Genomic DNA, 21,014 nt, shown 5'->3' with positions numbered 1-21,014 from the left:
GTAGGCCATTAGGATTGTTTCGTTTTGAAGTCATAAATATTGCATTTCTCGGGTTGCACTTTAACAGTGATTCTTTGTATTCCCTGCCTTTTCTTCTGCACATTTTGTAGATGGCTTTTTCTTTACTTGATGACCTCCAAGTAAAATAATCCCCAATTCCCTCCCTTAGTCTCTCATTCAGTGAATGCCTTTGTTAACAAAGAGATGTGTGACTTTCCTCCTCATAAAGTGAAGCAGTAGAAAAAGCAATTGATGTATCCATATTTCTGAGGCTGTCCTGTGACCCAGGCACTGGGAAGACGTGGGAGTCTGGAGATGTCCTGGGGGCTCCCTAAGGCAGGCCCCTGGCAGATGTGACAGCAGGAGCCCTGTTTATCATCAGATGCATAAGGGTATCATGTGGGGGTTGTTAGTAACCCAGACTCTGGGCTGCCCCCCCCCCGCCCCACCCCCTACCAAGAATCTGATTATTATATTTAGGAAGAGATAAAAGAATTTGCACTTCCTCAGGGCTTGAGGTGTTTCTGGTGCAAGTGATCCAAGAACTGTTTGAAAATACTATGGTACAAAACCCAAGACTTTATATATTTGGCAGGATTGTAGCATTTCAAAGCCCACACACGCCTTGTGGCACAATGAGCATCTCTAAAACGCTTTGTATAATTAATGATATTTTTAAATTCATGTGTAGCTACAGAATATCAGGGTCATTCTCCATCTAAGTCTACAAAAAATCTGTAGGCCAACATGCACTGTCTTCTCAACACAGAGAATTGGGCCCCTTTAGGAAGGCTGAATTGGAATTCTCACTGTGTATCCTGCCTCAGAGCAGCTGTGTCCAAAGTGCTCTTTCCCTGTGATTTCAGCAGCAGCAGCGGCAGCAGCATCTATGGGTTTTGCTTTTTTAACCCAGCCACAGCGTTGGCGAGGTCAGGGGTACAGTTGAAATTCCCCAGCGCCTGATCCCAGGCCTTTGCCCTTTTGTTCCTGGATGGGAGAGCTGCGGCAGGGCTTGAGGACGGATATCCATCCTCCTGGGGCTTAGCTCGGCCTGGCTGTTTGCCTGCAGCACACAAAAAAAAAGCATTGTCAGTCCTCTTGGTGAGACGCTGGAGTGAGTTAAAATCCTTCAAGGCTATTGCTCAGGTATTTCTCCCTGAGCAAGATGTTATCACCGGCTGGATAAAAAAATTAGTAGAAGTACGAGGTTTTCTCAACATAACTGTGATCTAGGTATTTGTCGTTGCCCTGGAAATGTAGAGGATGGACACTGACCTTCTGGGTTTAGTGGTCCGGGGGGAGTTGGGTTCCTTCCCTGTGCTGAGGAATGCTGGGGTCACTGGGTTTCAAAGCAGCTCTGAATACTCCAGCCGGCCTCAGGGTTGCCGGGCAAGAGGTGTGCAGAGCAGGGACCGCTCTGCCTGGCGTGGCCTGGCTTTCTGGGAGGGTGGGAGCTGGCATGCAGACGTTGTGCACCTTGTCTTGGGCTCCCTGCCACGTGCACATCACTCCAGCCTGCCGGCCCCACCATCTGCTTCAGGGAGGCCCTGGGCCGGGGGCAGCAGGGAGATAACTTTCTGCATGGCGGCTTGCAATTGAGTCCAACGAAGCAATGTCTTTGGAAGTCCAATGGCAGAAGACGGAACTGCAAGTGAATTTGGAGAATATAACAAGATTTTCAGAATTATTTTGAGTGCTCTGTGGTATTTTAAAAGCTAAGCCCAGATGTGGTTAAGTGCAGATGTTTTGTTCAATTTGAACCTGAAGGTTTGGATTCAGCCTCCAGGCAAGCATTGTTTGGCTGGGTCTGAGTTTGAAAACCTCTGGCCCACATTTATAATTAGAGAGGTGTTTACATAAAAGGTAAAGGAAAAGACAGAAGATAGGGCAACGTTGGGCCAGTATTCCAGCCTGAGAACGATGTCTGGAGCTGCACTGTGGCTGCCTGTGTCATCGGGGCAGAGCTTGGCTCTAGCCTGCTGGCAAAATGTATCCCTGGAGTGTTGGGAGTTTGTGACCCCGGCTCAAATGGCTCAGGGTTTAACCTTTGTTTTCAGAGAAAGGGGAGGTGGTTTTAGCATTCTGAGTAGATACAGCAGGGAGATTGCCTTTGTGCAGCAAAGGAATGATTGGAACAGAGGAAAAAGTCAGCACCTTGGGGTAGTGGCTGCTGCCCAATCCAGGGAAACTCAGGTGTTCTTCTTGAGTTTTTCCTCCTCCTACAAGGTGACACTTTTTAATGTTCTTGTGGCTTCAAGAATACAATAGAGCAGGCATGATCCATCCTAGGCCTGTGGGGACCCACGTGCGGGCGGCTGGTGCCTGCTGGCCGGTGTCCACAGCCTGGAGGGCCTGTGTGCTTGGCAGCGTAGCTGAACCTTCCAGACAGGCCAGATGTTTTATGACTGCAGCTGTGGCTCCCTGTGGCGAGCCCCCTCTGTGCGCGTTGAGGAGGCTGTGATCTGAAACCGTCATGTGGGCCTCCTGGTGCCCCTTGCCTCCTGCCTGAGAGTGGGCCACAGATGTCTGCAGCATGCTTCTGGGGACACTCGTGGGAGAGTCTCGCTGCGACCTTGTTCCCCCTTTGGTTCCTGCAGTCCCGAAACCAAAGAAAGAGTTCTGATGAAGAGGGGAGCTTGTGGGTTAGGTCGCTTCGCTCCAGCAGTGCAGAAACTTTAGGAAGGTAGTTCTTCTCTCCATCCCAAGACTGAAGCGAAATTGCTGTTGCCTTTTGGTCCCGGGGCCCGAATCTCTGGAATCCTTTTCAGGCAGATGCTGCGCCCACCAGCCCCCGTTCTGTCTGCCTGGCACTGTGACCACATTGTTTCCCAGCCTCTGGTGCCAGAAATGGCTCTGCAGCCCTGTTCCCAGAATAGTTTGCTCAACACTGTGTAAATCCAGGACTGGCCTTATGTCCTCCGTGTTCTGTCCTGTCCTGTATCCTGTCCTGAGTCCCAGTCTGTGACCTCTGCTCTGTCCCTTGGAATTTCATGTTGTTTAAATGGAGGCCCAAGCCTGTCTCCTAAGTGACCACTTGCAGAGTTCTCTGCTGTATTAAGTTGCAAGACCCACGCATCCGAGACACAGGCATCTATTTAGAAAGGCAGTTTTGAGCTCAGTTACAGGAGAGAGTTTTCTCTATTTCTATGTAGTCTCCTCATAGCCCATGGAGCTCCTCGACCCCTGCAACCTGGCTTTGTCCCTCCCATCACACTGAAAGGGCTTTCCTCCAGGACTTTTCCAGTAGCTTCCTAGTGGGAGATCCCAGTGGGGGTTTTCTAGTAGTACGTGATGCTGTTAGAGAATCTTTCTTAAAGCATTCTACTCTCTTGGCTTCTAGAACTCTCACTGGGTCCTCCTCGGCTCCTGTGACTGGCTCCTGGCTCCTGCTCTCTTTGTAGGACACTCTTTCTCGTTCCCACCCACCTGCCCTGTTCCCTAAATATTAGTGCAAGTGCTCCCTTCACCTGCAACCTCGTCCTATTGTGTTTTCTACTTAGTTTAACTAGCTTAAGTGAATATGCTGGCTGAACCTGAGACCAAGGGAGGCACTCCAGGGGCAGGGACATCCCCGGGCCTCCCAGGGGAACCCAAGATGTCTGATTCCATCCCATTCCCCCTCCTTCCCTCTCCTTGACCATATAGCCGTACCTGCTTCTCCAGGCTCGCCGCAGAAGGCAGCCACCCCAGTAGGCTTACTGCTTGCTTTTTCAGCTTAAGCACTTGATCAGCCACTTCTCTAGGTCCCGAGTGCATTCTTGCTGACTCAGCAATTCCACTTCTAGGAACTTTAATCTTGAGAACACAGTGTGAGAGACTCATTAAGGTTTAAGGTTGTGAATACTCATCAAAGAATCATTTATTATAGGGACGTTCGGAACACTTTGAGTAGCCAATGATAAGATGTTAAGTCTCTCATGATGATGTATTAATACCACAAACTTTTATCATAGTTTTCAAAATTAAAACCACTTTTTGAGGAGATCATAATGAGAAAATGAAATTTAAATAAAAAGAAAGATATAAAACAGTAGGATCTTAATTTAAAAATTATACGTATACATCATAAAGTACAGCAGTAGTTAACTCAAAGCGATGGATGGCTGATGACTTTTTCTCTCTCTCTATTCTCTCTCTGTATTTTTGCATTGTCTGTGTTATTTTAACTACGACTCACCACAGAGGTCCAGTCCTCTGGGAAGCCCCTCCCAACCGCCCCAACCGGGATGGGTCCCTCTTCTGCGTGTTTCTGGTTCTGGACACGTATTTCTATGGTTCAGGTACCATGCAGCCCTCTGATTTCTTGACGAGAAGACCTTTGGATGTTCATCATTATATTTCTTGTACCTAAGAGCAGACTGAATATGTCTGTTGGCTAAAGAAATTTGTCAGCAGAGAAACATTTTTGCTAAGTTCAAACGTTTTCTAAGTTCAAGTATCTGCAGCCTCTTGCTTCATAGAAGATTAAAATCATGACTCTAGCTTCCCTTTTGCTTTCTGAGCAGTTTGGGCATCGTATCAATCAGATCGGTGACAAAGTTGATCCCTGGAGTTTAAGAAGTGGATGTATATTGTTATGGTCTGAATGTTCGTGTCCCCTAAAATTCATATGTTGAAATCCTAACCCCTAATGTGATGGTATCAGGAGGTAGGGCCTTTGGGAGGTGATTAGGTAATGAGCGTGGAGCCCTCATGAATGGGATTAGTGTCCTTATAAGAAGGGATCCTTGAGAGCTTGCTTGCTTGCTCTCTGTTCTCCTCCACGTGAGGATACCAAGAGAAGACGTCTCCAAACCAGGAATAGAGTCCTTACCAGACACTGCACCTGCCAGTGCCTTGATCTTGGACTTTCTAGTCTCTAGAACTGTGAGATATAAATGTTTGTTGTCTAAGTCACCCAGTCTATGGTATTTTGTTATAGCAGCCTGAACTAAGATACACATGGACATGATTGAATCATTGGAACGTAAAACAAACTTATTTTGAGATAATTGTAGATTAACATATATTTCTAATAAGTAATGCAGAGAGATTCCTTGTACCAGTTGGTACCCTTTTATCCAATTTCTCCCAATGGTATCATCTTACAAAACTGTAGTATAACATTGCAACCAGGATATTGACGTTGATATAGCCGAGATACAGAACATTCCCATCACTACAAGGGTCCCTGATAGCAAGACTCATTTTTCTCCCATCTGTTCCCTCCTTAACCCCGGGCAACCACTAATCTGTTCTCCATTTCTATCATCTTGTCGTTCCAAAAACGTTGTATAAATAAAATCATACAGTATGTAATTTGGGGGAATTTTTTTTTCCACTCAATATAATGCTTTGTGCAATAGTTCATTCCCTTCTATTGCTGAGAAGTGTTTCATGGTGTGGATGGACCACAGTTTGTTTACCCATTCACACACCGAAGGACATCTGGGCTGTTTCCAGTTTTGGGTTATTATGAATAAAATTGCTGCAAACATACACGTACAGGTTTTCGTGTGAACTTAAGTTTTCATTTCTCTGGACAGATGCCCCAGAGAGCAGTTGGTGAGTTGCATGATAGTCGTAGGTGTATCTTTTAAGAAGCTGCCAAGCTGCTTTTCCAGAGTGGCCGCACCGTCTTACATTCTCACCAGCAATGTCTTATCTGTATCTTTGTCAGCATTTGGTATTGTCCTAGTTTTTATTTTGGCTGTTCTGATAGATATTATCCCAATATATGGGATATCTCATTCTTCATATGGGTATTTACAGAGCAAAGTTTTAAATTTTGAGGAAATCTAATTTTTCTAATTTTCCTCATATGGATGGTGCTTTTGGTGTCAAGGCTAAAAGTTCTCTGCTTAGTCCTAGATCTCAAAGATTTTTCTTCTATGTTTTTTCCAGAAGTTTTCTTGTTTCTCTTGTACATTTAGGCTTGTGGTTCATTTTGAGTTGAGTTTTGATAATGTGTGAAGTTTTTTTTATTTGGAGCATCTCCCGTGGTGTGGCCTGTCCCGACAATCACCTGCGTGTCCCTGCCTTTCAGACCTCTACGTGTATGCTGTGCTCGTGTGCTGTGTGGGGATTCTCAGCGTTCTGCTCTTCACTCTGACCATCATCTGGCAGTCTGTGTTTAGCAAGAGGAAATCCAGAGGTAAGAGAACAGATAAAAGTCATGTCTGGGGGCTTCCCTGGTGGCACAGTGGTTGAGAGTCCGCCTGCCGATGCAGGGGACACGGGTTCGTGCCCCGGTCCGGTAGGATCCCACATGCGGCGGAGCGGCTGGGCCCGTGAGCCATGGCCGCTGAGCCTGCGCGTCCAGAGCCTGTGCTCCGCAACGGGAGAGGCCACAACAGTGAGAGGCCCGCGTACCGCAAAAAAAAAAAAAAAAAAAAAAAAAAAGTCATGTCTGGAGTGGGAGCACAACCAAACCACAGACAGGTGGAAGATGTTGGGCAAAGTATCACTTTCGTTGAAAGATGCGCCCTGAGTCAGGGATTATTTACCTGTGACTGGTAAGCAGCGTGAGTGAGGAGCTGTGTCTACCTTAGACTCTGCTAAAATCAACTGTGGCCACTCTTGACATCATTTCAGTACCCCCTTTTCTCAAATCCCTTCCTTCGGTGGTTTCTGAGGGCCCTTACCTCTCTCTTCCTCCCAGAAGAGGCTGTGGAGTCAGATGACCCTGGGTTTGATTCTGGCTCTGCCACTTAAGACTGAGTTTTTGACACGTTCCTTAACCACTCTGAACTTTGGTTTCCTCATTTATTAAATGACATGGGATGGACACCACCTTCCTTAGATTGAATGTTGTGTGTTCATAATTTAATTGCAGTACCTGACACTGTGCCTGGCAGGCAGATGGGACTGGAAAGGCACCCCTTCCCTTCTCTTCCTGTCCAGTCTGAGTGTTCCCTTCCTTTCGTCTCCTTTCTTGTTGGTGTGCCTGTCCCCTGGGTTCTGTCCTTAGCCCCTTCTTGCTTTACTCTTCCTTCCTTAGTGATTACAGTTCTCATGACTCTGACTCTTATCTCCCTGTGAATGCTGCCTGCTTTCTCTCTCCAGTCCCCGCCTCTCACCAAACCTCCAGGTCGCGTTTCCACCAGCTCCTGTTTCCTCTGAAATACCCTCCCTGTGCACCCCGACTTCAGAATTTCTGAAACGGATGGGGCCCCTGCAGCTCCCAGAGATGATCTGGGTAAGAGCTGGGCTCTGGAATTAGAATAACTCTGGTTCAAATGGCGACTCTTCACCTACCAGCTGATGACTTACCTGCCGTGCCTCACCTTCTCCCTCTAAATAATGGGGAAAATACCAGTATACCAGTCTCACAGGGTTGTTGTGAGGATTAAGTTGAAAAAAAAAAAACCCCACAAATAAAACCCTTCCCCACAAATAAAACCCTTTACCCATTCCAGCTCCTTGTAAGTGTCCTGCATTTATGATGACTATGGTTATAGTTATATATAATAATTATTATTATTAGCCCAAGGTCATAAAGCTGGGAAGTATTAGATTTGGTGGTCATGGCTTAGGGGGACAATTAAACAGGGGAACTGAGCAGAGTTGCCAGAGGGGACTCTCCCCAGAGGTGCAGTCAGGGCTAAAGGAATCTGGGAGGGAGGGAGAGAAAGGCATTCAGGGACCAGCACCCGGGGGATGCTGTTTCCACCCTAGAGCTTAGGGGACAAGGGGAGAAGAGGTTTCTGGAACTTTTGAGAGCTGCAGCTGTGGGAGAATTGTCACCAATAAGAGCCTTAGAAGAGGGACTCGGGCAATGCCAAACCAGGCCGCAGCAGGGAGGGAGCCAGGAGCCTACCTTCCTCAGCCCCTCCCTGCCCCCTGCCCTCAGGTGTCCCATGGCTGCTTTCCTTTGGTCCTACCACCCAGACTGGAAGCCAGAGGACGTGCACAGAGGTCAGCCTCCAGGGCCCGAGCAGGGTGGAGAGAAGGGGTGGGGAGCTGGACGGGTGCGCAGAGCCATGCAGCACTGGAGGCAGAGCCAGAGCTCTAGCCAGGTCCTTCTTCCGCAGCCCGTGCCCTGCACACCGTGCTCTGTGTGTCTGTGCTGCAGTCTGAGAGCCTCCCTCCACGCCTGCACATACCTCATCCATGGTGGCCGAGCTTTTCTCCTGTTCCAAAGACTTGATGGCTTTGATGAGCTTGTGGCACATGTTGCACACGTGCAAATGTATTTGCCTCCCTCCAGGAGGATGGTGTGTAAGACAGGGACCATGCATCTGACCCATTCTCCTTGGAATTCGGCTCATGACAGCTGCTCAACAAATGGCGGGCAAATGGCTTTGTTTCCCAGCTGCTTTGTTCCCAGCTGTTGGAGTTTTCATGCCATATTGGCAGTCTTCAAGCCTGTTCTGCTCAAAAGGCACCTCTGCCTGGGCTCAGGGGCATGATAGAGAAATCTGCCTGGAGTGCAGGCCCTCTTAGACCGTGGGGAGGAGCAGGAAAACAAAGTAACGTAGGCAGTTCAGGAGAAATCCTTCTCCTCCAAAGCCAACAAGGCAGACTGGGACATAAGCTCCAGGATTCCCACAGAGCCACTGAGAACCCAGATCTTAGCTGTCCTCGTGCCCCCGGGAGTGGGCTCCAGATGGCCTCGTGTGTGCCTGTGCACAGCGTCTGAAGCCCTATGAGCTGTCAAGAGCTTTGCCTGAGCACCTGCTGTGGGCCAGACCCCTTGCTGGCCCCTCCACATTCTCATGAGTCCTCACCACCAGCCCGAATGACAGCCCATATTGCTCCCATTTGACAGAGGACACAGCTGGGGAGCTTGATCAAGTCCTGAAACAAGGGAGTGGCAGAGCCCAAGCCCAGCCCGATCCTCAGCCTCCGTGTTTCTGTTCAAGAAAACCTCAGCCATCTGGGGGCTGACGTTGCCGAGGAATTTTCCTTCAGCCTTCAATGCCGTTGTTGCTTAGGTCCTCCCCAGACAGCAGTTCACGGCTCCCGCAGCTCCTCGGGGGCTTGGCGTCCGTCTGCCCGCAGGCTGGCATCCTGTATCCCTGGCAGGACTGTGCATGTTAGGCCTGGCGTTAGCCCTCACCTGGACCTGAGAGGCTTAGAACAGCACTGCCCAAACCTTCAGGAACGGACTGCTCACCTGAGAACCCGCTCCAATGCAGATTCTGATTCAGAGCGTAAGGGCAGGCCTGACAGTCTGCATTTCTAATGAGAAGTGCAGGCAGTGCCACCCTGATGATGGGAGGCCTCACTCTGAGTAGCAAGGCCTTAGAACCAGTTCTTTTTCACTCTGGCCTACTCAGCGCTTCTCTTTACAATGAATATTTTGAAATGATCCCATTACTATCTTGAAATGAAACTCATAGATAAACTGTGCTCCCTGGATGCACAATAATCAAATCAGGCCCAGACCCCCTTGTTATATAGACAGTTTCTGGGTTTCCTATGCAAGTGTGTGTTTGTTGGTCCTTCTGCATCCTCCTGCCTGCGTGGGAGCCACAGAGCACGCAGGTTTGCAAGCTTCTCACACACACGTGGAAAGCAGAGGACAGCCTGGCACCCGCTCTCCCGCCTGCTCGGCAAGATCTGTCTGAAAAGAGGATGTCAGAGTAGCTGTCTGCTCCTGATGTGATCTCCCGCTGGGCCCCTGAGATACACACACTCCATCCTGGAAGCCAGGGGACCTGAGGGCCAGTCCCCTTCTCTCTCACCTTCCTGCTGCCCTGCCCTCACCCTGTCCTCCTAGGGCGCTCATTGTTCATAGAGCTGGAGTTAATTGCACCACGTGTGACTTACTTTCTACTTTCCTCTGAGCTGTGAGTCTCCATCCCTAATCTTTGTGAGTGCCGGGGTGCCCGGAACTTCATCCCAGGGCCTCTGCAGCTCTGAGTCACCCTGGAATGCACCAATCCTGGTGGCGTTACTCTAGTGGATTTTCAAGCACACTGGTTTCAAAGGCCTTTGCTTCTTCCGGAATGAGTCCATACCTGCTGCTTTGGTGTGGCCCCAACAATCCCTCAGCCTTCCATGTTTGAGCTTTTAAAAGGACGGCTTTGAAGGCACATGCAACCAGAGGGAGAGGGGTCTAGCCCCTTTGTCTCGGCTCTCATGTTTGTCATGACTGCGTTTAGCTTGCACTCGATGTGCTAAAACCCTGGCTCCAAAGCCAGGCTCCCCACGGCTTGCTAGGCACCTACATCTGCCTGCCACATACTGGCTCTCTGCTTGCTTACCCATGGTGATGGGATCGAAGGGCCTGTGATCTTTTCTCCCAGAAGTACAAGAAAGAGAGACCTGGGGCGCTGCCTCCCACTCACAGCCCCACTTAGTGGAGGGAGGAGGCTGCCAGGTACGGAATGGGGTGGCTGTGGACAAGGTATTCCTGGGACCTTGGGGAGGATGAAGGGCTCACCAGCCTGGCATCAGAGACGCTTGGACACTGGGACACCCCAGCATTAGCTCTCACCTCCAAACACTTCTGAGACACAGGCTTGGTCATCAGAGCATGTGGGAAGGCTCGGTGAGCTCTCCTGGGCCCACTGCCCCATCAGAAGGGAGCCCGTCTCCCCGAGTGGGTTCTCGGAAGCCTTCCCAGTAGCTTCGTGAATAGAGCGCTGGACCTAGGGCCTGGATTCAAGCTCCTTTACTTGTAAAGCAGGTCTTCTCAGGCCCCAAATAAATGTCCTGAGCCCCAGGTGTCCTCACTGTGAAATGGGGATAAAAGTTACTCTGCCAGTCCTGGGCCTGGGCAGCTCCAGGGGCCACCTTCTTCTGTGTGTGGTCCACCTCTCCGGGTGGCATCCCTCCATTGTAGTCATGGTGACGGTGGCTCAGCCCTCCCGACGAGTAGGGCAGATACAACCCCCCTGTGCACTGTCCCGAGTAGAAACACAAGGTGGGCTGTGCATTAGTTGGACAATTTTTTTTTTTTAGTAGTCACATTTAAAAAGTAAAAAGATAACAGGTGACATTAATTTTAATCCATTTTATTAAACCCAATATATCTGAAATACCATTTCAACAAGCATCATCATAAAGATTCTGAAAGAGATATTTTACATTCCTTTTTTCATATGATGGCTGAAATCCAGCAGGTCTTCTCAGGCCCCAAATAAACATCCTGAGCCCCTAAGATTTCACAGTTCCAGCACATCATATTCTGGACCAGTTACATTTCCCGTACTTGATAGCCACCCCAGCTCACGGCTTCCATACAGGACAGCATGACTCTAGATAGAGAGCTTTATGCGCTGGTGCTTTCACTGAACAGCTGTGGCCCTAAAATGCTCTTTGTACCAAGACAACAGGAGGTAGAAAACTTGGTTGTCCCCCTCCGCTTTCCACCTGGTGACTGAGGGAGACGGCTTTACCTGTCCTTGTAACCGTGCCGGCCTGGAAACGTGGTCAAGGCAGGGCTGCTTCCTGGAGGGGCTGGCCCTTGAGCTTGGCGTGGCGGGAGCACCCTGCTGCGCAGAGGAAACGGCTGGGGTAGGAAGAGGGCATCCCAGTCCTGACCCTCCCTCCAGAGAGACGCAGATGGTGCTTTTCCAGGCTGCAGGGCGCCTGCCTGTGCTGGGGCAGGAGGATGCTGGGAGAGCACCGTGCAAATGCACCGGGCCCTGTGCAGGGGATGCCACTGTGCTCACCGTGCGTGCAGAATGCTCTGTGAATGGAGCAGGAACGTCCACAGGACCTGTCTCAGAGTCTCTGCAAGGCCTGGGGTTCTGAAGAAGGTGCAGGCAAGTTGGGGGGCAATGAGGGGGAAGGTCAGCCGTACCTCAGAGGCCCTAACACTGCTACAGAGCGTGATAGGATGGGGGGCATGGCTGCCTCCACCCCAGATTAACCATAGTGGGGTAGGTAGTGGTGACAGGGACAGTCCCAGGTGGCAGTGATGGCCTCCAGCCTGGACATGTCATCTGGGAGGTTTGGCCATGCGGTGGCCTCTGGGTGCAGCGTGGCCCTAGGCTACAAGGCAGAGGAATGGTGGCTCAGGACCTCGTGCTCACAAATGTCTTCCTATCAGAAGAGGTGAGAAAAACAGCCCTTTCTTTTAGAGTCCTCAAAGTCCTGAAGATCACAAGTCACCACTTAAAAAACACCGTGTCCCGAGTTTTCATTTCTCTGCAGGTTCGTTGCCTTGTGTGTAGCCGGGAGCCTTTGGGTCAAGTGCCCTGGGTGCCAGGCTATGGCCTGTGGTGGAGACTGGCTCCAGAATTACCCTTCATTGCTTTTCTTCTCTTCCTGGTCTCACTTCCCCACTCTCCAGTGGGTTTCTTAGGGTCACCTCCCACATAGACTCTGCCCTTGAATCCCTGTCTTACAGGCTCTGCTTCCGGGAACCCCTAGCTAAGACAGGTGACACAGTTATGCAATCAGCAGTGATTATGCTGTGCGTATTTCAGGGAGGTTCCAGGCAAGGTCTATTTCTGAGATGCCCATAATTCTTCCCCTTGGTGCCCAGGATCACTTTTGGCCCCTGGGCCGTCCCTCTTCATTAAAGGGACATCAGCCCTGCATTCACTGGGCTGAGACCTCATAAGCTTCAGTTGGCAAGTGCTGGCCGAGGTGCACGGCCTGTGCCTGGCACCGACTCTCCTCGCCAGGCTCCTGGCCCTTCTGAGTTAGCCCCCCGCCCCCATGGCCAATTACTAAGGAGCCCCCCAGCTGCTCTCCTGCTCCCTGGCTTCCTGATCTGCAGGCTACCCGCCTTACTGCCTCTGGACCAGACTTTCCCAAACAGGTCAGAGCATGGGGTTCTCTAGGGCCCAGTCCCGGCTCTGCCCTGCTCCAGCCCTGGGATAGGAGACCAGCTGTTTATCCTGGACACTACTTCTTTCATCTGTAGGAGCCCTAATACCAGCCGCCCAGTTCCTCTGAGAATGGTGTGGAGTAGTTACAAGAGGGCTCTGGAGTCAGGCTGCCCAGTTTTGTCCCTTCACAGGTGTGTTAGTTTGCTCGGGCTGCCATAGCAAAGCTTATAGGTGGCCATTGTCTCCCTGTGTCTTCACATGGTTTTCCCTCTGTGCATGTCTGTATCCCTAATCTCTTCTTATAAGGACACCAGCCCACCCTAATGACCTCATTTTAACTTACTCACTCCTTTAAAGGCCCTATCTCCAAATGCAGTCATATTTTGAGGTATTGGCCTTTAGGGCTTCAACATATAAATTTGGGAGGGAGTACAGCTCAGCCCATAATATTAGCTGTGTGACCTTGGGCAAGGCCGTTAACCTCTCTGTGCCTCAGTGTCCTCCACTGTAAAATAGGTATGATGACAAAGTTATTGTGAAGATTGAATTAGAGTACAAAGTTGTAGTCTTCAAATATTTTTGTTTGCATAGCCCCTAAAATCATTTAAAAATTTTTGCATCATTGAACGTTTTTTATTTTTGACATCTAAACTTTTTCATCATAAATATAAATTGTTGTAAAGGATGTAATTTCCAAGGCAAATATTGACATCTTAAAAAGAAATGGTTGGGGCTTCCCTGGTGGCGCAGTGGTTGAGACTCCGCCTGCCAATGCAGGGGACATGGGTTCGTGCCCCGGTCCGGGAGGATCCCACATGCCGCAGAGCGGCTGGGTCCGTGAGCGGTGGCCGCTGAGCCTGCGCGTCCGGAGCCTGTGCTCCGCAACGGGAGAGGCCACGACAGTGAGAGGCCTGTGTACCGCAAAAAAAAAAAAAAAAAGAAATGATTAAATCTTTCCTTTACATCTAAGTATCATGAATTTAACTACATCTGTTGATTTAAAAAGACTCCAAAACAAATGTTAGCCGTTAGAAATTTTATATTGTCCCTTCTTCTCTTTGAATTTTTATCTTCAATCCACTTCCCCCACAAAATTTTATCCTATTTTCATACATTTTTGTTTTGAAAGTTCTTTGTTGATCACTGATTATATTTCTCTGTAAAATAGTATGTGTATAAAAATTTAAATTAAGATTTTAAAAATTTCCTTATTCCACAAGTCTCTAGGTGCTAAATTTTTTTTCCTGGATTGAGTTATCAGTAAATACTGCACAATTGGTAAAGATTTAGAAATGAATATAAAATTAATCAAAACCACATAAATACAAGTTTAGATAAATAATCATAAGAAGTAAAATTTTAATGGAAATGTATATTTATTGAAATGGATTTTTATTTTTACTTCCTATATTCTTGTATGAATTTGTAATAGAATTCAGCATCACTTCTATTCCTATATTTTTAAGAGATGTTAGCTCTGAAGTACCTCATTCAATATAAAAAGAGGCAGGAATGGATGAAGTTTCCTTATACCACTCAGTACTTTAAATTGCTTCTGAGTTTTATGTCAAAAGTCACAATGATCTATCATCGAAAATGATTTTAATACTCTACCAGCTGAGGACTGGATTCGGTCATATTTCAATCCTTGTTGAAAGCAAAATATTGGAACGCTTTCCTCTAGTGAAAAGTTTATTTGCCCAGTCATTGCTTTCTCAACACTGACACCAATATTTTAAATCATTTATTGATTCATTGGGGCCATTGATGTGCCCACTGGCTTTTACCCCTAGGACAGGTCTCTGTAGTACAAGTCAAGATGGGTAAGAGGTATGCCTTGATTTTATGAAGTAGAAAGGGTGATGTAACAGGGAGGGAGGGAAAGGAATACAGCCAGACCTCAGGCAAGTTCCAGGGGAATGAATTCTAAGTAAAGAATACCATGGAAGGTGAGGATCCAGAAACAGATGTCCTTAAAACTATTCTTCCTAAGGGTGCCCAGGGGTACGCAAACTCCAGACTAAAGACCACTGATCTATATAATAAGCTTAGAATAGTGCCAGGAACATATGAAGTGTTCAGGAAGTATGAACTATGGTTTTATTATTATTGCATCTATAAATGATCCAGCATATAGTAGGTATTAAGTAAATGGAATGCAGAAAGAGTTCAGATACTATTAGGGGGTTGGACAAGACAAACCAAAAAAACCCCTCTAAAGCTGATTCTGTCATTCTGGTTTGGAGCCTGCATTGGTCACTTGCATCACAGATCACTTCAAGTGTAGGAGCTTGAAACAACAACTGTTTTATTTGCTCACAATTCTGCAGATCAGCAAGTTGACCTGGGCTCAGCTGAGCAGTTCTTCTGGCCTCAGCTGGATCACTCATGCAGCTGCAGCCTGCTAGTGGGTCAGCTGGGGCCTGGCTCCTTCGGCGCCTCTGCTGGGATGACTTGTGTCTGTTTCATGTGGTCTCATCTTCCAGTAGGCTAGCCAGGCTTCTTCATGTGATAGCAGAAGAGTTCCCTGCAATGAGAGAGAGAGAGCGAGAGAGAGAGAGCGAGAGAGAGAGAGAGCTCACAAACCTCAGAGCACAGGGCCTTTTATGCTTCTGCTTGTGACTCATTGGCTAATATTTCACTGGCCAAAGCACATCATGTGGCCAAGCTCAGAGTCCGTGTGGAAGGGAGTTACACAAGGATGTGGATAGATATATTAATGTGTGATTCATTGGGGCCATTGATGTAACACTCTACTACACAACTCCAGGGCCCTGTGGCTGTTTCAGCTTTACTTCTATTTGAGGTGAACTCAACGATGAGCTTAGAGTGGACACTTTTTAGGATAACTGCCTAGGTATTCTTATTTTTCCTCTGTAGCTAGAACACGGTTTTTCTGAAGGAGACCTACTATGGAGGATGTCATTGCAAAAAAAAAAAGGCTGTTTTTTTCCCAGGACCTCCTCTTAGTCCTGGAAGAGCTTTGATCAGAGAATTAAAACCCATTTTATAGACAGGAGCGCCTAAGTGGAGAAAAGTTGCCCCAGGAAGGCTTTCTCATGGCTAAGGCAGAGCTCAGAAGTTGGGTGACTCTATAACTCTAGGTTAGAACCCAATTCAACCTGGCTTGGCAAAAAAAATGAATTTGGGGGGTTATGTAACCAGGAAGCCTGAGGTGTATGGCTTCATGCCTGGCTTGATCCAGGTATGGAACAATAACAAGTCACTGTGGCGTCCTTGCCATGACTCTGCTGTACTCATCCAGAGAGAAGTATAATAGCCCTGAGAGGTGGTTTGTGCCAACGTTTGGGCAATACCTGGCCACCTACATTTCCTAGGAATTCCTGGAGAATATATATCTAAAGTAGCATTTATTTACCATCTTCTATTTCTTTTTCCTTTCACAGTGAGACACTATTTGGTGAAATGCCCTCAGAACAGGTAGGAATATTTTCTTCTTGTTTTCAAGTAAAACTCTTTGCTATTTTACTTTCTTTTGATATTACCAAGAAATGGTTAAATTCATATGTTTACCTTAACGTCTGCATATTAGTTCAAAAATTGGCCTAAAATGTGTGTTCTGCATGCACTTGCATGTTTCCAGATTTCATGTTCTGACTGTCACCCTGAGAGGGGCCAGCAAACATGTGGCTCAGGCTGGCCCAACATACATGCTGGAGGAGGCTTGACACCTGCTCTTGAATGACTGTTCCCCTGTTTAGGAAGGAGCTGGCAGGTGGACTGAACCACTTTGATGCCTTTTGACCACAAACACTCCTGATCCCCTTCCACCAACGCCTGCTTGTCCTATGTCCTACTCTACAGAATGCGTCCATTAGTGATACATGTGCTAAGATGCTACCCTTTTAGCTGATGGGACACACCTCACAGGTAACAATAGTTATGGAGTTATGGTAGATATTGCAAACTCATAGTATTTAAAAATTTGAGACTTCTGGTCCAGACAGGATGGATTAGATCAATTTCTCTCTGCTCTTCCCTGCTAATAAGCACAACTATCAATTCTGGAAATAATATAAGAGACAGACAAAGGAGGACTCTGAAAGGTAGTAAGAAGAAAATGATGAAAGACAAAGGCAAAGAGAAATATGTTAAAAGCAACCAGAGAGAAACAATGCATTACCTACAGGGAAACACAAATTTGAATGACAGTGCATTTTTCATCTGAATCCGTGGAGGGCAGAAAGAAGCAGCCCATTTTTCAAATACTGCAAGAAAAGAAATGTCACCCACAAATTCTATATTCAGCAAAACTATCCTTTAGGAATGAAGGGGATATAAAGACATTCTCAGATGAAGGGAAACGAAAAGAATTTTTAGTTTCACTATCAGGCCTACTTTAAAAGAATGGCTAAAAGAAATTCTTGAAATAAAAGGAAATATCTTGATGCATTAGGAAAGAAGGAAGAATTGAAAGAGCAGAAATATGGGTGCATAAGTAGACTATTCTTTTCTTCATGAGTTTAAAAAGTAATATTTGATGATTGAAACAAAAAATTATAAAACCATCTGATACTCAAGAAGAGCATTATGATATGTAAAAATGAGGAGGGTAAGTGACCTAAATAGAAATGAGATTTCCACACTTTACTTCAAGTGATAGAACATTTTTACCAGTGGGCTGTGGTGTCACATGTGTGTATTGCAATGCTCAAAGCAATTATTAAAGGATTATGAAAAGTACATTCAAAAACAGTATAGAATAATAAAGATAGAATCCTAAAATATGTTCAAGTAACATAAAGAAACAGAGGGATGAGAACCGCAGAAATAATAAAATGGCAGACTTAATTGCTGACATACTATTTATCTTAAATGTAAGTGGTTTAAATACATCAGATGACAGAAGCTGACAGAGTGGATTAAAAAAAAAATGACCTAAATATATGCTCTTTACAAGGAACTCATTTCAAACACAATGACATAGGAAGATTGAGATAGAAGGATGGAAAAAGATATACCGTGCAAACATTACCAAAAAATTCAAGAGTGGGCATACTAATACATGATAAAATAGACTTCAGAGCAAAGAAACTTACTAGAGATAAAGAGGGACATTAAATAATGATAAAAGGGTCAATCCACCAGGAAGACAAAGATCCTAAATGTGTACATATCAAATAGCAGAACCACAAAATGCCTAAAGCAAAAACTGAAAGAGCTGAAAGAAGAAATAGATAAGTCCACAATGATAATTGGCAACTTCAACATCCCCTCTCAGCAGTAGATAGACCAACTAGATAGAGAATTAGCAAGGATTTTGAAGACCTAAACAACACAGTCACCCAAGAGGACCAAATTGATACGTATCAAACACACCAACCACCAACAGCAGAACACATGTTTTTCCATCCCCCATGCAACATTCACCATAAGATATGGCTTGTCTTAGACCAAATCCTGGGTTATAAAACAAATCCCAACAAATTTAAAATAATTAAAATCATATAAAATGTGTTCTCTGACTGCAGTGGAATCAAACCATAAAGCAGAAATAAAACAACAGCAAGAAAATCTCTAACCATGTGGAAATTAAACAACACACTTAAAAAAAAATCCATGGGTCAAAGAGGAAGTCTAGAAGGAAATAAAAAATACATAGGATTGACCAAAAATGAGAATAAACATAACAGAATATGTGGTACGCAGCTAAAGCTGTGCTAACAGTGAAATTTATAGTATTAAGCGCTTACATTAGAAGAGACGAAAGCCCTCCAATCAACATTCTGAGGTCTCACCTCAGGAAATTAGGAAAAGAGCAAAATATACCTGAAGCAAACAGAAGGAAGGAGATAATAAAGATCAAAGCAGGAACTGATGAAATTGAAAACAGCAATGTGATAGAGAAAATCAATGAAACAAAAAGCTGTTTCTTAGGAAACCTTCGGGAAAAAATGGGTAACGTGTACATAGGATCTCTCTGCTTTATTTCTTGAGACTGTATGTGAATGTCCAATTACCTCTGTTAAAGTTTCAATTAACAATTGTATTTGATATCTCTGGGGGATCCTGTTTACAGTCCCAACAGTCCCTACACTTGACTGCTTTGTGTTCCTGCTATTGAGTTTGGGATCCTCAGAAATCCTGTTACTCATATCAAAATGCAAAGTTATTTTATTGAGAGCTTACCGCCTACCACGTACTGTTCTAGGAGCTTGGGAAGCAGCAGTGAAGTAAAGAGACAGAAATCCCTGCCTTCGTGAGTGCAAATGTATGTGTATATGTCCCCAGGAGAGATGTCTGAGTATGGTTGAGTGAGGGGATTAGCAAGTCCTCTCCCCCAAAAAGCAACTATAAATCTTAACAAAATCGACAGAAGTAACCATTTTAGCACTTTGGAAAGACCAGAGGTATATATTAACCTGAGAGGCTTTTCTACTTGAAAAACTGCTGAACTGCTGAGAGGAGCAGTGGTACTCTGTGGGGTTTTGGCCTTGGGCTGCTCTGATATTCTCCCCTCCCAGCTTGGCTGATGAGGAGATTCTTTTATGGCAGGAAATGCTGGGAGGACCATCAGCCTCTCTCTTGTGGTAGAAGGGGGCTCACTTGACTTGGAGCAGTGTGCAAAGCCCACGTTCAGCAGTGTTGGCAGTGGGAATGGCAGTCTTAGCGGTATTGAGCAGGGAGGCCCAGTGGTTCTGCGAGCCTGAGGTTTGGGTCACAGTTGGGTCAAGCATATCTCTGGCTGAGACAACATGCGTGTGCAGAGGAGAGTGGAGGGCACCCAAAGGATAGAAAAAGATACACCATGCAAGTAGGAACAATAAGAGAGGTGGTAGCTAAGTTAATAAGACACACTTTAAGACAAGAAATATTACTAGAGACAAAGAAAGAAGTTTTATAATTCTAAAAGATCAACATATCAGGCTAATTTAACACATTGTATGGACCAAACAGCAGAGCCTCAACATACATGAAGCAAAAACAGAAAACTAAAAGATGAAATTTTTCAATTATTCTAGAGTAATAGCTGGAAATTTCAATGCTCCACTCTCAATAATTGATAGACTACTGAGAGAGAAAATCAACCAGGACACAGACGATGAAGCAGTTCTACCTGACAAGTAAGAATGCTTTACCCAGTGACTGCATAATGTATTCTTTTCAAGTTTATTTGGCACATTCTCCAGGATAGGCCATATGCTAGGCCATAAAACAAATCTTTATAAAATTAGTATTTTATTTATGTAAGAAATCATATGAAGTCTGTTCTCTGACCACAACAGAATTAAATAGAAATTAGTGACAGAAAGAAATCTGGGAAAGTCCTAAATGTTTTGAATTTCAAACAACATACTTTTAAATAATACGTGGGTCAAAGAAGAAATCAAAAGAAAAATTAGAAAATATTTTGAATTAAATAAAAATGAAAACACAGCATATCAAAACGTATAGGATGCAGCAAAAGTAGTGCTTAGAGAAAAATTTATGGCCTTTAAATGCCTATATCAGACAAGAAGAAGGGTCTAAAATCAATAGAAGCTTTCACCATAAGAAACTAGAAAAAGAAGGGTAAGTGAAATCCAAAGTAAGCAGAAGAAAGGTTATAATAGAGATTAGAACAGAAATCAATGGCATGGAAAACACACACACACACACACACACACACACACAAAGAAGTATCAATGAAACCAAAAGTTGGTTCTTTGAAAAGATCAATGGACTTGACAAACCTTAAGTTAGACTGTCCGTGAGAATAAAAAAGAGAGAGAGAAAATAACCAATTACCAAAATTAGGAAAGGAAAAAGGAATCACTACAAACCCTACAAAAATTAAAAGGTTATAATCCTGATAATCCAGGTTTATTCTAACAAATTAGACAACACAAATGAAATGGAAAAATTCCTAGAAAAACACAAATTTCCAAAACTGATTTTAAAAGAAAGCTATAGTCTGAATAAACCTATAATAAGTCCAGAAGTTAAATTGTTAGCTAAAAACTTTCCAGCCACGAAAAGCCTAGGCCCACCTTGCTTTACTGGTGAAGCATACCAAGTATTAAAATATGAATACCAACCCCTCACAAAGTCTTTCCAAAAAGTTGAGAAACCGTAGTCTTTTCAACAAATGATGCTAGGACAAAATATATAAAGAACACTTACAACTCAATAATAACATAATTAAAAATGGATAAAGAAGACATACAGATGGCCAACAGGCATATGAAAATATGCTCAGCATCATTAATCATCAGAGAAATGCAAATTAATCCACGATGAGATATCATCTCATACCTGTCAGAATGGCTAGAATCAAAAATAACACGAATAACAAATATCGGC

The 21,014-nt window shown here is 45.5% G+C and overlaps 1 protein-coding gene across 2 annotated transcripts in view; it reads left to right on the top strand.

The window, feature by feature from the left end:
- The window catches only part of VSTM4 (V-set and transmembrane domain containing 4), an 87,528-nt gene that overhangs the window by 24,019 nt on the left and 42,495 nt on the right, over positions 1-21,014 (top strand). For both annotated transcript variants that reach the window (XM_022564492.3, XM_089897810.1), the window contains 2 exons: positions 6,026-6,133; positions 16,118-16,151. In XM_022564492.3, the coding sequence (XP_022420200.1) occupies positions 6,026-6,133; positions 16,118-16,151 (142 nt within the window). The remainder of the gene's footprint in view (positions 1-6,025; positions 6,134-16,117; positions 16,152-21,014) is intronic.

Source organism: Delphinapterus leucas, chromosome 16, assembly GCF_059928025.1.
Source record: "Delphinapterus leucas isolate spDelLeu-1000000601 "Yukka" chromosome 16, BTC_Dleu_Yukka2, whole genome shotgun sequence".
In the NCBI taxonomy this organism is placed as follows: Eukaryota; Metazoa; Chordata; class Mammalia; order Artiodactyla; family Monodontidae; genus Delphinapterus; species Delphinapterus leucas.
Note: the sequence above shows the minus strand (reverse complement) of the source record. Positions and strands in the feature narration are given on the sequence as shown.